This window comes from Antechinus flavipes, chromosome X (assembly GCF_016432865.1).
Source record: "Antechinus flavipes isolate AdamAnt ecotype Samford, QLD, Australia chromosome X, AdamAnt_v2, whole genome shotgun sequence".
Classification (NCBI taxonomy): Eukaryota; Metazoa; Chordata; class Mammalia; order Dasyuromorphia; family Dasyuridae; genus Antechinus; species Antechinus flavipes.
The window spans coordinates 21595933-21608874 of NC_067404.1; the positions used below are offsets into that span (position 1 = coordinate 21595933).

General features: G+C 38.1%; 1 protein-coding gene across 4 annotated transcripts in view; it reads right to left on the bottom strand.

The window, feature by feature from the left end:
- The window catches only part of MTMR1 (myotubularin related protein 1), a 68065-nt gene that overhangs the window by 18775 nt on the left and 36348 nt on the right, over positions 1-12942 (bottom strand). For all 4 annotated transcript variants that reach the window (XM_051968491.1, XM_051968489.1, XM_051968490.1 and 1 more), the window contains 4 exons: positions 7653-7838; positions 5097-5303; positions 4403-4495; positions 1610-1723 (listed from right to left, as the gene is read on the bottom strand). In XM_051968491.1, coding sequence (XP_051824451.1) covers positions 1610-1723; positions 4403-4495; positions 5097-5303; positions 7653-7838 — 600 coding nt within the window. The remainder of the gene's footprint in view (positions 1-1609; positions 1724-4402; positions 4496-5096; positions 5304-7652; positions 7839-12942) is intronic.

Consider the following 12942-nt stretch of genomic DNA (forward strand, 5'->3'; position numbering starts at 1 on the left):
ACCTTGGCCAGGCCAGGCCTCTCACCACTACCATATCCCCCTATGGCCTCTTAACTACATCTCCCACTGTCTTAGGTTTCTTGGCAGAAAACACACTGGGGACTCAGTTCTTTCTGGGCCAATTTCTCTCCTAGAACTTTAATCTAACAATGGTAACATCTCCTTTCCCTGAATCTTTTAAAAAGCTATTTCTCTAAAATCCTCACCACCGGCCAGACTATAGTTGGCTTTCCTTGACCTCAGCTTTCTCCTTCCCATAGGAATAAAAAAGGACTTATTAAATTATGGTATGTGCATGTGTGTGCAGGGATAAGGGTAGGGGGAAATAAAAGTATTTAACCAACTACAGACAAGTATTAACTGTAGTAGAATAAGTCTTTTAACATAGTTAGAACTTATTGATCACTTATCAAACATAACAAATGAATCAATTTATATTGGTAAATATTCAGCTCTCATTTTGCTTCTCTAGTTGGTACTATGCTAGTGTCAATTCACAGAAATATGAATTGGTTTGTGGTTTACTATACAAACCTTTTTTTCATGCTCCACAGAATAAGCCAATAGAAAATAAATGAATATACCTTTATTTTGGAAATGTTTTAGGCTCCTTTATACCTATTAACATTCAATATATCTAGTATAATCAATACCTAGGACATTCAATATACAAAATATTGCAAAAGTCTTGCAAATCATTATTTTTAAAATCACTGAAATGTTTTCTGTAGATGATGGCATTTAAGAACCAATAAGGGATCAGTTGTAATATAGCATTATATTACTAGAATGACACTGATAATACTCCTCCCTCCTCCCTCCCCAGCCCTTTTGGTTTTCTGTCAATGAACTGGACACTAAAAGCTCTGAAATAACATCAAGGATATTTACAGCTAAAGATCACATGATTCATTTGACATTTCTGCAGAAAATCAAAGTTCAGTTTCTTTATGGAATATTTGGTCTTGACATCTATAGCTTTCTAATGGGCTTAATTTTTTTTGTTCAGTCGTTTTTTAGTCATGTCCAACTCTCTGTGACACCATTTTGGGGTTTTTTTGGGCACAGATACTGAAGTGGTTTGACATTTCCTTTTCTAAGTCACAGACAAGGAAATTGAATTATACAGAGTGAAGTGACTTGCCCAGTTTCACAGAGCTAGGAAGTATCCAAAGCCAGATTTAAACTTAGGAAGATGAGTCTACCTGACCCGAGGTTGGGCACTCCATTCACTGCAGTGCCACCTAGCAGACCCTTACTTAAGACTGTTATTCAATTCAGGAGGATTGTTCATTTAGCTTATGAAAACTAAGTAGTAGCACTTTTCTCCTAAATGCCACAGAAAATCCTTTTGAAACAAAAATCCTGAAATCATACAGGAGATTATTATGTTATCTGATTTAATCCCTCGATTTGTAGATGAAGAAAGTAAGATCCAAGGAAGGTAAAGGTCACATACCTGAGGTTAAACAGCTAGTTAGTAAGGAACTCAGAATCAGGATGCAATTCTCTCAAATGCTAGTCTTATATTTTTTTCCACTAAGCTGCCTGACAATAAAATCATCTGAATGAACATCATCAGCATAAAACAAAAGCAGGGCATATTTACCTCTTTTAACCGTTGCTGTTCACAGTTGCACAAAAAAGTCCCAAAGAGGCAACTGTAAAGATGATCCAAGATGGTAATCAAGAAGAGCTCATTGAATTCAAACGCTGAGGGAAACTTAAAAGATGGAGAAACATTTGATTCAGATTTTAAAGCACACAATCTAAAACACAACCATATCAACTACAAAAACGCTTAGCTGTAGTTTAGCATCTGACTAAATGGGAACAGATTATGGATATTTGGCAAGAAAGCAAAAGCTCTTTATCCACCCAACTCTTTTGGCTGTTCACAATTTTAACAAATTGGAAAGTAGCTTAGGGTTTGTTGCAACTTAAAACAAAGAAAAGCTTCCAGGGCACAGAGAGATTTTGTTTAAAACCTCCCAGGCAATAGTGACATGTATTAGTGTTGATGCTAGAACAGACTGGGAAGTGTACTTGGCCAACCCGCTGCTGCTTGAAGTCGTGAACTGGTACAAGGCTCTACGCTGTAATTGGTTCTGCCATTCTCACTTTTTATTATTGCTTTATTGGGGAGATGGGAGGAGGCGAATAAATTCTCAAGTCTTACATACCTACTCTCTCTCTTGCAGCTGGGAGCTAGAAGTTCTGTGTCTCTACAGTCTGGCCATTAGTATTTTGGGGTAACTAGATACACAGAGAGCACAGCAGAGAAAGGCCACCTCTAATATTCCTATGAAGCAACCTCTCAATTAGAAGGCTCCTTTGAGGTCATCTAGACTGACCGATGTCTTAACGGGACTCCTCTCAACAGGATCTCAGACAAGGAACTAGTCTCTGATTGAAGACCTCTAGTGATACTATTTTGGGACTCGTTTTAAGACACAATTACCACACACAACTAATACTATCTAACTGAGGTTTTCCTACAGCAGAGATGACAGGATTTCTCTGGCCAGTCCTGGCTGCATGAGCCTGGGCAAGTCATTGAAACTCTCAGGCCTCCAGACAATTTCTAAGATCCTAAGTTGCACAGCAGGAGCTCTGAAATCACAGAAAAATCACATTTTCTTTTTAATCATTAGTAGGCATCTTGACTTGTGTGACTCATCTGAGTCACTAGTTATTCAATTAAATATTAAATTAACTTATACCAATTAAATATATATGTAAAATTGAAGAAGCAGACTACTACTTCAATGTGCCAAAAGTCTTCTGCAGTTTTAATAAGTGCATAAAACAGTATTAATTGAAACAAGCCTTAATAGCTTAAAATTTCCTGAAGACTTAGAGCACCTCATATTTTCATACCGGGCTTCTGGATTTAAAAATCAGCTAACAATGATTTTTAAAAAATTAATGAAATTCTTATTGTAATTTCATTATGGAGAAAGCAATAAGTGCAAAACCAGTGTGGTCAATGTTGAGTTGTCCAGTCCTTTGCCCATCACTGGTCCAAAGAATTCAACGAAAACCCTGGCCTTGCACTATGGTGGGTAGTTACTAAGGTTGTAAAGACATCTCTCTCTAAATTCCCTCCAACACCTGAATTTGAGGTCAGCTGTATTTTCCTCTTGCTGACATATGGCTAGCACTAATGGACCTGCTCCTCCCGCTATTCTGGAGCCACAAATGCTGGCATCTGACAAAGAATATGGTCAGGAGGTGTGGGGTAAAGTAGAAACAGAGATGTAAAGGACCATAAAGAACGTCTCTCCTCCATCCTCCTTGTATCACAAGTGAAAAGCTGAGACTTAGTAACACCTCCTTGGCTCTGAACGTGTCTGCCTTTTGGGGCAGGACTCTTGGTGTTGCTGTCATCACACCTGCTGTACTGGTTCTTTTCCTTCTCCTTACTCTTGTGACTCTTCTAGTGTGTCATAATAGTATATGAGCTGGGAAGTCAAAAACTAAGTTGGTTAGAATAGTTCATAAAAGAAGAGTAAGTTGTGTTTGAGAGGAGCATTTCTCTACGAAGTATGGGAAATGGATTTTATTTCTCCAGAGGCACGTCTCTGCTTCCTTCTGAGTTCTTGGCTATATTACAGAGCAATTGCCAGATAAGTGACCTCTGGAATAGTGAATCTGTCCTGTAACTTTCTTACTTTTAGCTTTCATAGAAATAATTCAGCAGAGGGATTCAGCGTATTTGTACAAGCAAAGGCTTGGGTCCTCTTAACCCAGAGCCATAAAATCTGACGGTGCACAAGAGGCTGGGGCCATCACTGGCAAATGCACGATCGGCCTCTTAATCTAGCAGTGTCGCTGAATATATACCTACACCTCAAAGGGATCAAAAGATAGAAGGAAAAGAATCATTTTTTGTGGTAGCAAAGAACTGAAAACAACGTGGTAGCCTACCAACTGGGAATGGCAGATGAAACTGTGGCAATATGAATGTGATGGAATATTATTGCACTTCTAGAAATGAATTCAGTCTTGAGACGTCTAATATGAATTAATGCAAAGCAAAGTTAGTAGAACCAGGGAAAAGAGTTTAGAAGAAACCACAGTAGCATGAAAGAAAACAACTTTGAAAGAGAGAACAATGATCAAAGCAGTAAGCCATTATGACTAAAAGAAGGATGATAAAGCAGGTTTCCCCCACCTTTTAGAAGGTACAGAGGACAACATATTCTCAGACAATACTGTGATGCGATATGATCAAATTGTGTGCAACAGTATCAAAAATGCCCATCTTCCCATCAATGAATACATAAAGATCATTCTATCTGGGAACTTGACTGAAAATGTAGCTAATATTCAATTTCATTATAAAATGTTTTAAGCAAAAGACTAAACATTTTTGCATAATACTTTCTAAGTCTCTTACCTGTTTTGTCATTTGCCAGACACAATCAATGAACTGAAGAAATATAGGAGATCTGTCAGCATCCGCGTGGTTGTCATCACCATGGCCTACTCGCTTTTAAAAAGAAAACAAACCAGATAAAGTTAGGCATCCCAATATTGGATGGAAGTAACCAAGAATTGAAGTTTCATGTTTGTTTTTATTTCCCTTACTTGGGGACTTTTCCAGTCTCTCTATTGTGCTCTTACATACAGATGTTTTGTCACGTTCTTTCATGTAGCTGAGGTTACTAAAGATGTGTACAATCAACAATGATTTAAAAAACATTTTGAAGCCTGGCCACCTGCACAGGACACATGTAGAGGTCCTTTTATCTACATGAACTGCAAATTGGCAGTTGATTACATAATAAACACAAAAAAACTTATCTGAAAAATCTGGGAGAGACCCATGATATCCTTGTTTTTATCTAAAAAACTAAATATGTCACCTTTGAGTTTATTCTGAAGTGAAGCCCAGTGCAGCCTAACTGCAAAGAGCTAGCTGGTTCTTGGATAATTATTTGGGAGTTATAATTGCAATGAGGATGCAGGCATAATACATGCATGCATCAGGAGCACTATGAATTTTATATTTCATGTTATTCTATTATAGTAACCCACTATTCCTAGAATACAACAGAAAATAAAGTTAAGATGATAACATCACAGCTTACCAAGGCAAACCTGTGCCCAAAGCTTGTCCACTCTTTTTCTACAAGGGCCTCAAATCCTTGAATGGTACGGTAATAGCTATCCAACATAAGCATAGCCAGAGACGTGAGCTGTGCTGTTCGATCCCAGCCGTCACTACAATGTATCACCACAGAAGTTTTTCCAGATTCTATTTTATCAGCAATTCTTAATGCTCCAGCAAGAAGCATCTTCAGAAAAGAAAGCAGACATTTTTAATACCTTTTAATAAAAAACTGTTTCACTTCCAGGTTAATAGGAAAGCAGGGATTCCACACCTCTTTACTCCAAGCCTTTTGCATTATCCCCTTCTCTAGTTCCTCTGCAAATAGGACTTCATCTAATACTTTCACTTAAGGAACCAAGTTTATTTGTTTCCGTTTCTTTTTCTAATTATAGACTTGAAATCACCAGATCATCCCTATTTTCTTTCCTTCTTCCTCAGAAGGTGAGGTGGCCCTACTCGCTTAATTAGCATCTGACCCTGGATAAAGCACTCAGCCCAACTTTATATACTCCTTAGTAAAATAATTGTAATAATAGCAGGACCATAATGATACCCACCCTCACAGGGTTGCTTTGAGGATCAAATAAGGCAATGTAATGTAAAGCAAACCTTAAAAATATTAAGTGTGAGCCACCATCATTCTCATCTTCCTTGCCTCTCTACTCGTGTCTGAAGCTGATCCTCTTGTATCTCCTGGAAGAGTCTTGACCCTTTGATCATCACCCTTTCTCCCAATTTTCCACCTCTCACCCTTCTCTGGCACACTCCGCAAATGAAGTTTCATTAGGCCCCTCTTGCTTCTGGAATAGAATAACTCCTGTTGGACCTGTAAAGCTTTTCCCTATTAGGCTCCCGCCAAGGCTTCCAGACTCATTCAACCTTGCTCCTCCTCCCTATTGCTCCTACTTTGTGCTTCCATGCCTTCAAGGCTCAGTCGAAGAGTCCTGGAGAGGCCACTCTGACTCCCCAGTTGTTACTGTCCCACTCACCCTGCAGATCATCGGGCGGCCATTCTGTATCTCCTACCCAAGCTCTAACCCCTCAACAGAATGCAAAGGTCCTGTGGGCAAGGTCCGTCTCTCTTTGGTATCCATATCTGGATGCCTCTAAAATTCTTAAGTTTGAAGAGTTTTATGTGCATTCTCTTCTGGGCATCTTGGAAATGCTTTGACAAAGCTATTTACAAATGAGGAAACTGAGGCTAGGAAAGTCACTTGTCTGTACATCTTTGACGTGCTGGAGGCTCTTTGGTTAATTACAACATTAAGCACAACATCACTCTATACAATAGCAAGTCGTGAGATAGTCACTAAGAATTCTTTATCAAGTAAAAAATATAACGAACCTTAGCACTGTAAGGAACTTTAATATCACTTAGTTTAAGCAGAACCTAGTGCACGAAGCCACCCTTGCACAGCCCCGACAGAGGAACTGGCCAACCACTACTTATCTGAACCTCTTTGTTAACGGGAAGCTGGCTGGTTTTGAGCAGCTCTACGGATTTACTTCCTCATAAAAATATCAAGCATAAAGCTGACTTCTCTGTATTCTTTGCCCAATATTCAGTGAGGTTATTTTTTCCTCTAGAAAGATGCAATCAATCTTTCCATGATAGTTCTCCAGCTCTCTGAAGGTACCTCACTGTGTTCCCCCTGTGCTATCCCAGCCTAATGTCCCCAATTCCTTAAACAGCTAGCCAAAGGAACACTCCTCGTGGGCAGGCCCTGTTACTTTCCTCTCCATCTCCAGCAGGAGCAAGTATCTGGTATGGGCAATGCCCAATGAACCCTCACTGGGGAGGATCCCTTAGATGGCACATTTGGAAGGAGGCTCCTAGCACAATGTAGCTTAAGCACATGGGTGGTCTGAAAGGCACAAACAGCTTTCTCAGCCCAGGGCTTTCCTTGGCTGCCACTGTTGATTTCATTTCAGATTTAAGTCTTGGGACCTTTTTCACTGCAAGTGCTAACTAGCTACACCTCTCCAGTTCTGGCCATTAAAACCAGTGTTCCTTGAGGACAGGCTCTGTTTCCTTTTCGTACTGTGCCTCAAAGCAAACAGAAGAGACTGACTGTTGGGAAAGCTGGGAGATATGTTGAGGGAGGAGAGTTTGCATCCTGGTTCAACTATTCACAATCCAAGTCAATTAACTACTCTGAGCTCAGTTTCTTGATCTTTAAAATATGTTAGACTACATGATAATATAGATGTAAGGTCACTTGCCACTCATGTACTCATTTAACTGACAAGATCCTTGTTGTGAAGCACTATCTGTGAACACCTTTTCCTCCACCCCCAAGGACACATAAATATTTCTGTTCACGGAAACAGAGGAAAAGAGGTTAAGTATCAGGTGATAACATTCATCTGTAAGATGAACAGAAATATACTTTTGATGTAATCACAGTTTTAATAGCAGAGTTCCTAAGTGCTTTTTAAAATTTTTTTTATTTTTTATTTTAAATTAAAGCTAATTTTCAAAATATCCACATAATTTTCAACATTCACCCTTGCAAAACCCTGTGTTCCTTACCCTTATGTATTCCAACCAATGTGTCGCATCCACATTGGATAGCCACTTGGCCTCATCAATCGAGGGATACACAATTTCTTTCAATTTACGTAATGATTCTCTCATCACATGAATATTGTGAATTTCCAAGAATATCAGCTCAGCATTTGGATAGGCACTTTCACTTTCATATCCTCCACCTTTTGCCTATTTAAAATAAATTTAACAATTTTAACACTTCCTACCTGTGTGATCCCGGGCAAGTCACTTAACCCCAAATGCCCCATGCAAAATAAATAAAATAAATGTAACATGCTGGTGGTTTATACAGAAAATAGCATTCAAATGATTTTCAAAAACAATGATTGGTACTTGAAATCCCCCCGAGACTTGTTTTAAAGTAGTATTCTCAAGTAAACTTTCTTTTTTCAATTTAATAAACACTTATTAAGCTATTATATGTCAAGCATTGTGATAAAAGCTAGAGACACAAATAAGAAAAAGGAGCAGCCCACTTTTGGAAAATGGCGTGATGAGATTTCAGGCGAACAGTTTACCCTAGTAAAGAGGGAAAGGACCTGTTGTTCTGTGGAGAAGCCAGGAGAAGCTACTGATGAGAACAGACCTTCTTTTATGAAGAACTCATGCTGATAATTCTAACTGTGTCTTGGTCTCAGTTTCTCTGACAAAGAAAGGCTAAAGCCATTTGCAAATCCAGATCAAATCTCAATATGTCATCTCTCACAAAATTTCTTCAGTATAAAAAGATTTCCACACTCCAGCCAATGACACAGATTTCAAGAAGTTTGGATTAAAAAAAATTTTTTTTTAAAGAAAAAAAAAATCCAGTACAGCAAAATAATCTGGAGAACACTTTGGGATATTTTGGGGAACTAAAATGTACTTGTATTTTCTAATTATGAACTCCTTCCCATAATATAACTCTGAGAAATTAGTATTGAAATAACTTTTGCAAATGAATACTTTCTGTCATTATCAAGAATAAAGATACAACATTCAAGGGTAACATGTTTAGAATAAAGATTCAATCTACAAAAAGCATGGCTTGAAAGCCAGGTGTGATGCAGCTGGAAAGCATTTGCCAAGAAGATCTGGCAGAAGGAAAACAAACAGAAAGTGGAATTTGTCCACATTTCTTTAATCTTTTTTATGATCAGTGGTAATTCAACTATTGAATTTGGACCTTTACACCTCAGTCTGCAACGTGCTGGACGCAGAAGTTGAAATGGTACTCAAGATGACAAAGTCGGGGAGAATAGCTTGACCAAACGAGTATACACATCAATGAAATCACAATGGGAAATGATACCATCTTGAAACAATACATAATCATTTTCCAAGTTATCTTAAGAAGAGGAAGGTAAGAAAAAAAAGAAAACAACAACAACAAAACAAAAACTCAAGCCTATCAACTTTACTTAAATGGGCACACCATCCATCAAAGCAAACTAAAAACCTCCAGACCCATTCAATCCTACATGATTACTGTCCATGTGTTCCCATAAGTCTGCCACAGAAGACCTCACAAAGGGTCCAGCCAAGATGATGGGGACTTGATCCAGGTCTGTCCATTTGGGTATACCTCACTCATCACACATCTCTTTCATATCTTTAAAAGTGCTTTCTCTGCACAATTTGTGATGCGTAATAGACACAGTTACCTATTTACAACCACTCTAAGTGAACTGCCATAATACCCAGACATGGAGCATTTTCTTCCTCATACTCAATTATGGACCCACTTATTTGTCCATCTGCGGCGTATGCCCAAGATACATAAATTGATTTATGTATCCACAGCTACATTATCAGTTTGAATAACATGCATGTCATTCATTTGATTTTTCCTCTGTAGATCATTGGATTATAGATCTCTCCCAGATAATTCTGTGATATTCCAGAATAAGATGTAATCAGACCAATATCCTCTGCAAAGAAATCTGGAGGACCTTACCATGTAGAACAGGGGCTATTAATTAATTTTTAGTGTCAGATTCCTTTGGACAACTGGTGAACCTAGGGACTGCCTCTCAGAAGAATGTTTTTAAATAACTAAAGGAAATCCCTAATATCAGTTAGAGGTGATTGAAAATAAATATGTAATTTTTTCCCCCATCCAGCTTCATAGGTTCCTCGAAATTGAAGACTTGTGTTTTCATAGGTAAAGGGAAAACCCGACAAGGCCACTCCCTTTACCAATGAAGATCGGTACCAGTTCTGCTGTTTATAGACTTAGAGAATTGTCTGGAGGCATTGAGAGGTGAAGTGTATTGTACAAGGAAGGCCTTTATTAAATGTTTAATTGAATTGTATTTCTGGAAAAGGGAATGAGAGTATCCAGACACACTAAGAAATTTTAAGTATGAGCTACCTGGATCTGGACTCAGAAAACACATCTGCTAGACATAGCCCAGACACTGAAAGAGGATTCAACTCCCTGAGGTTGTTTCTTCAATTATCAAGAGAAGATGGATTATAATAACAAACTACTTACCTCAAAAAGTTGTTGTAAGAAATATAAAGTCTCATATGTGTATGAGTGGTTCTTCTTATTCTCTCAAGTTTAAGTTAGATCTGCCCTTTTGGAAGCTCACTGACAGAAGAAGGGCTAGAGTGGGGGAAACCTTGCTTGTGGCAGGCACTTACTTCATAAAGTGAACTTTATCTCATTTGATTCTAACAATCACCATAGCAAATAGGTACAACCACTCACAATTTACAATCGAATAAACTGAGACAAAGGTTAAATGATTTGTTCAGGGTCACACAGCCAGTAAGTTTCTTAGTTTACATCTGAACCCATGCCCTCCTAACTCTAAGCCCAGGGCTCTACCCACTGTCTCCTAAATGGCAACTGTGAATTATGGAAAAGCTAATTTTTATAGCAATCTGTCTTTATAGCTTGGTCATACATTACTCACCCAAACTCTCATGTTTTTGTACTGGCCCTCTAATCTTGAATGCACTCCCTCCTTACTTTTGTGTCCCACAGAACATCCTCCCCCCCGCACTTTTTTTGTTTTTAAACACAAGCACCACTTTCTTTCTTTCTTTTTTTTAAATTATAGCTTTTTATTTACAAGATATATGCATAGATAATTTTTCAGCAATGACAGTTGCAAATCCCTTTGTTCCAACTTTTCCCCTCCTTCCTCCCACCCCTTCCCCCAGATGGCAGGTCGACCAATACATGTTAAATATGTTAAAGTAGAGGTTAAATTACAATATATGTATACATGTCCAAACAGTTATTTTGCTGTAGAAAAAGAGTCGGACTTTGAAATAGCGTACCATTAGCCCGTGAAGGAAATCAGAAATGCAGGTGGACAAAAATAGAAGGATTGGGAATTCTATGTAGTGGTTCATTGTCATCTCCCAGAGTTCTTTCGCTGGGTGTAGCTGGTTCAGTTCATTACTGCTCTATTGGAACTGATTTGGTTCATCTCATTGTTGAAGAGGGCCACATCTATCAGAATTGATCATCATATAGTATTGTTGTTGAAGTATATAATGATCTTCTGGTCCTGCTCGTTTCACTCAGCATCAGTTTATGTAAGCCTCTCCAGGCCTTTCTGAAATCATCCTGCTGATCGTTTCTTACAGAACAATAATATTCCATAATATTCATATACTACAATTTATTCAGCCATTCTCCAACTGATGGGCATCCACTCAATTTCCAGTTTCTGGCCACTACAAAGAGGGCCGCCACAAACATTACAAATACCACTTTCTAAGTGCAACCTTTCTGATCACAATTATTAGTATTTTCCCCTCTGTAAATACTTTTTATTCAACTACTCTGCATTTGTTTCATTCTATTCTTGTTTTACTCTATTTTTCTCTTTATTTTACTCATTTATGTCCTGTCTCTCTCATTAGAATGCAAGCTCCTTTAAGGAGGGATTGCTTAATTCATTATATTTTGCATCTTCAGTACCTAGCAACTCTCAAAATAGTTAAATAAGAAGTATTTTTATATGCATGTCAACAGCCAGCGAAAAGGCAGATGGATGGAGTGTTGGCTATAAGTAATAGCAAGAGCACTAATGCTGTTGGATCCCAGATTATGGAGAGTAAAAGATAAGAAGACTGGAAAGGTAAGGAAGAGGCCTGGTTGTGAAGAGGTTTAAAAATTAAAGGGAATAAGGAATCACTGCAGTTTTGAGTTGGGGAGTTAGCCCTGAGCTTTATGAAAATCACTTTAGCAATTACCCTGGCATGGATTCTATCAATATAAAGTTATTATAAAATAAAATAAAATATTTTTAAAAAAGAAAAAAAAAAAAAAAGAAAATCACTTTAGCAACTGAGGAGAAGATAGGTTGAAGTTAGGAAGAGCCCTGAGGTGGAGAGACCCATAAGAAGTCTGCTGCAACAATCCAGTCCAAACATTCACAAAGTATTCACTACATGCAACTCCAAGCATTAGGAACTAATTAAATCAGCCAAGGAAACCTATTATTATAAAATAATATCCTTAACATATACCTTCCCTTGGTCCAGTGCAACTATTTCCACCCTTTTCTTTCCCTTCAGCATCATTTCCTATAGGTGATTTGTGAAATTTTTTTCTAACTGCAACTGTTTTCTATCTTCAGGAGTGGGGGCAGTTTCCTTGCATTCCAAGATTTTTTATTTTTTATTTTTATTTATGTTTCCTTGGGAGGTCTATAATCCTTCGACTGTCCCTATACATCCTGCCTTTAAGATCAATACTTTGCTTGTATGGAGGTCATGCTTTTAAAAAATGTCACTGCTTCTTGCTTCTCTTCTTCCAGATTGCCTTTCCCTTTCATGCATTTGTATTCCTAATCTCTTGTTTGTTTGGCAAATTGCCACCATAAATTTAGGTATTTCAATTCTCCCAACTACTTCTGTTATGCAGGCCATAAATTCTGCTTTTACATTCTTATTTCTCTTTTAAACTGTTCAGTGGAAACATCCTGCTGTGGTTCCATGATGTCTTGGGAACCCATAGGGTCTCTTCTGTCTCATCAAGTATTGATTCATTTTCCTGTTGATTTCATTTCTTGGGTACTTATTCATAAACACCTGAACTCTCCTACCTAATCTAAATCCTAAGCTGTCATTATTAACATCGTCTAGATTGGTGTATCTGCTTATGTTCAAGCTCTTTAAGTGAGCTTTCTTTCTCCGGAGATCTTTGGTAATGTTGGTCTTTTCCCCTTATTTTCTCAAATTTTCATTTTCTGACTCCTTCCTTTTTGATGGCTCTCTCCCTCTCTACAGACTGGATTTCAAAGGATCTCAGCTTTATTTCTCCTTC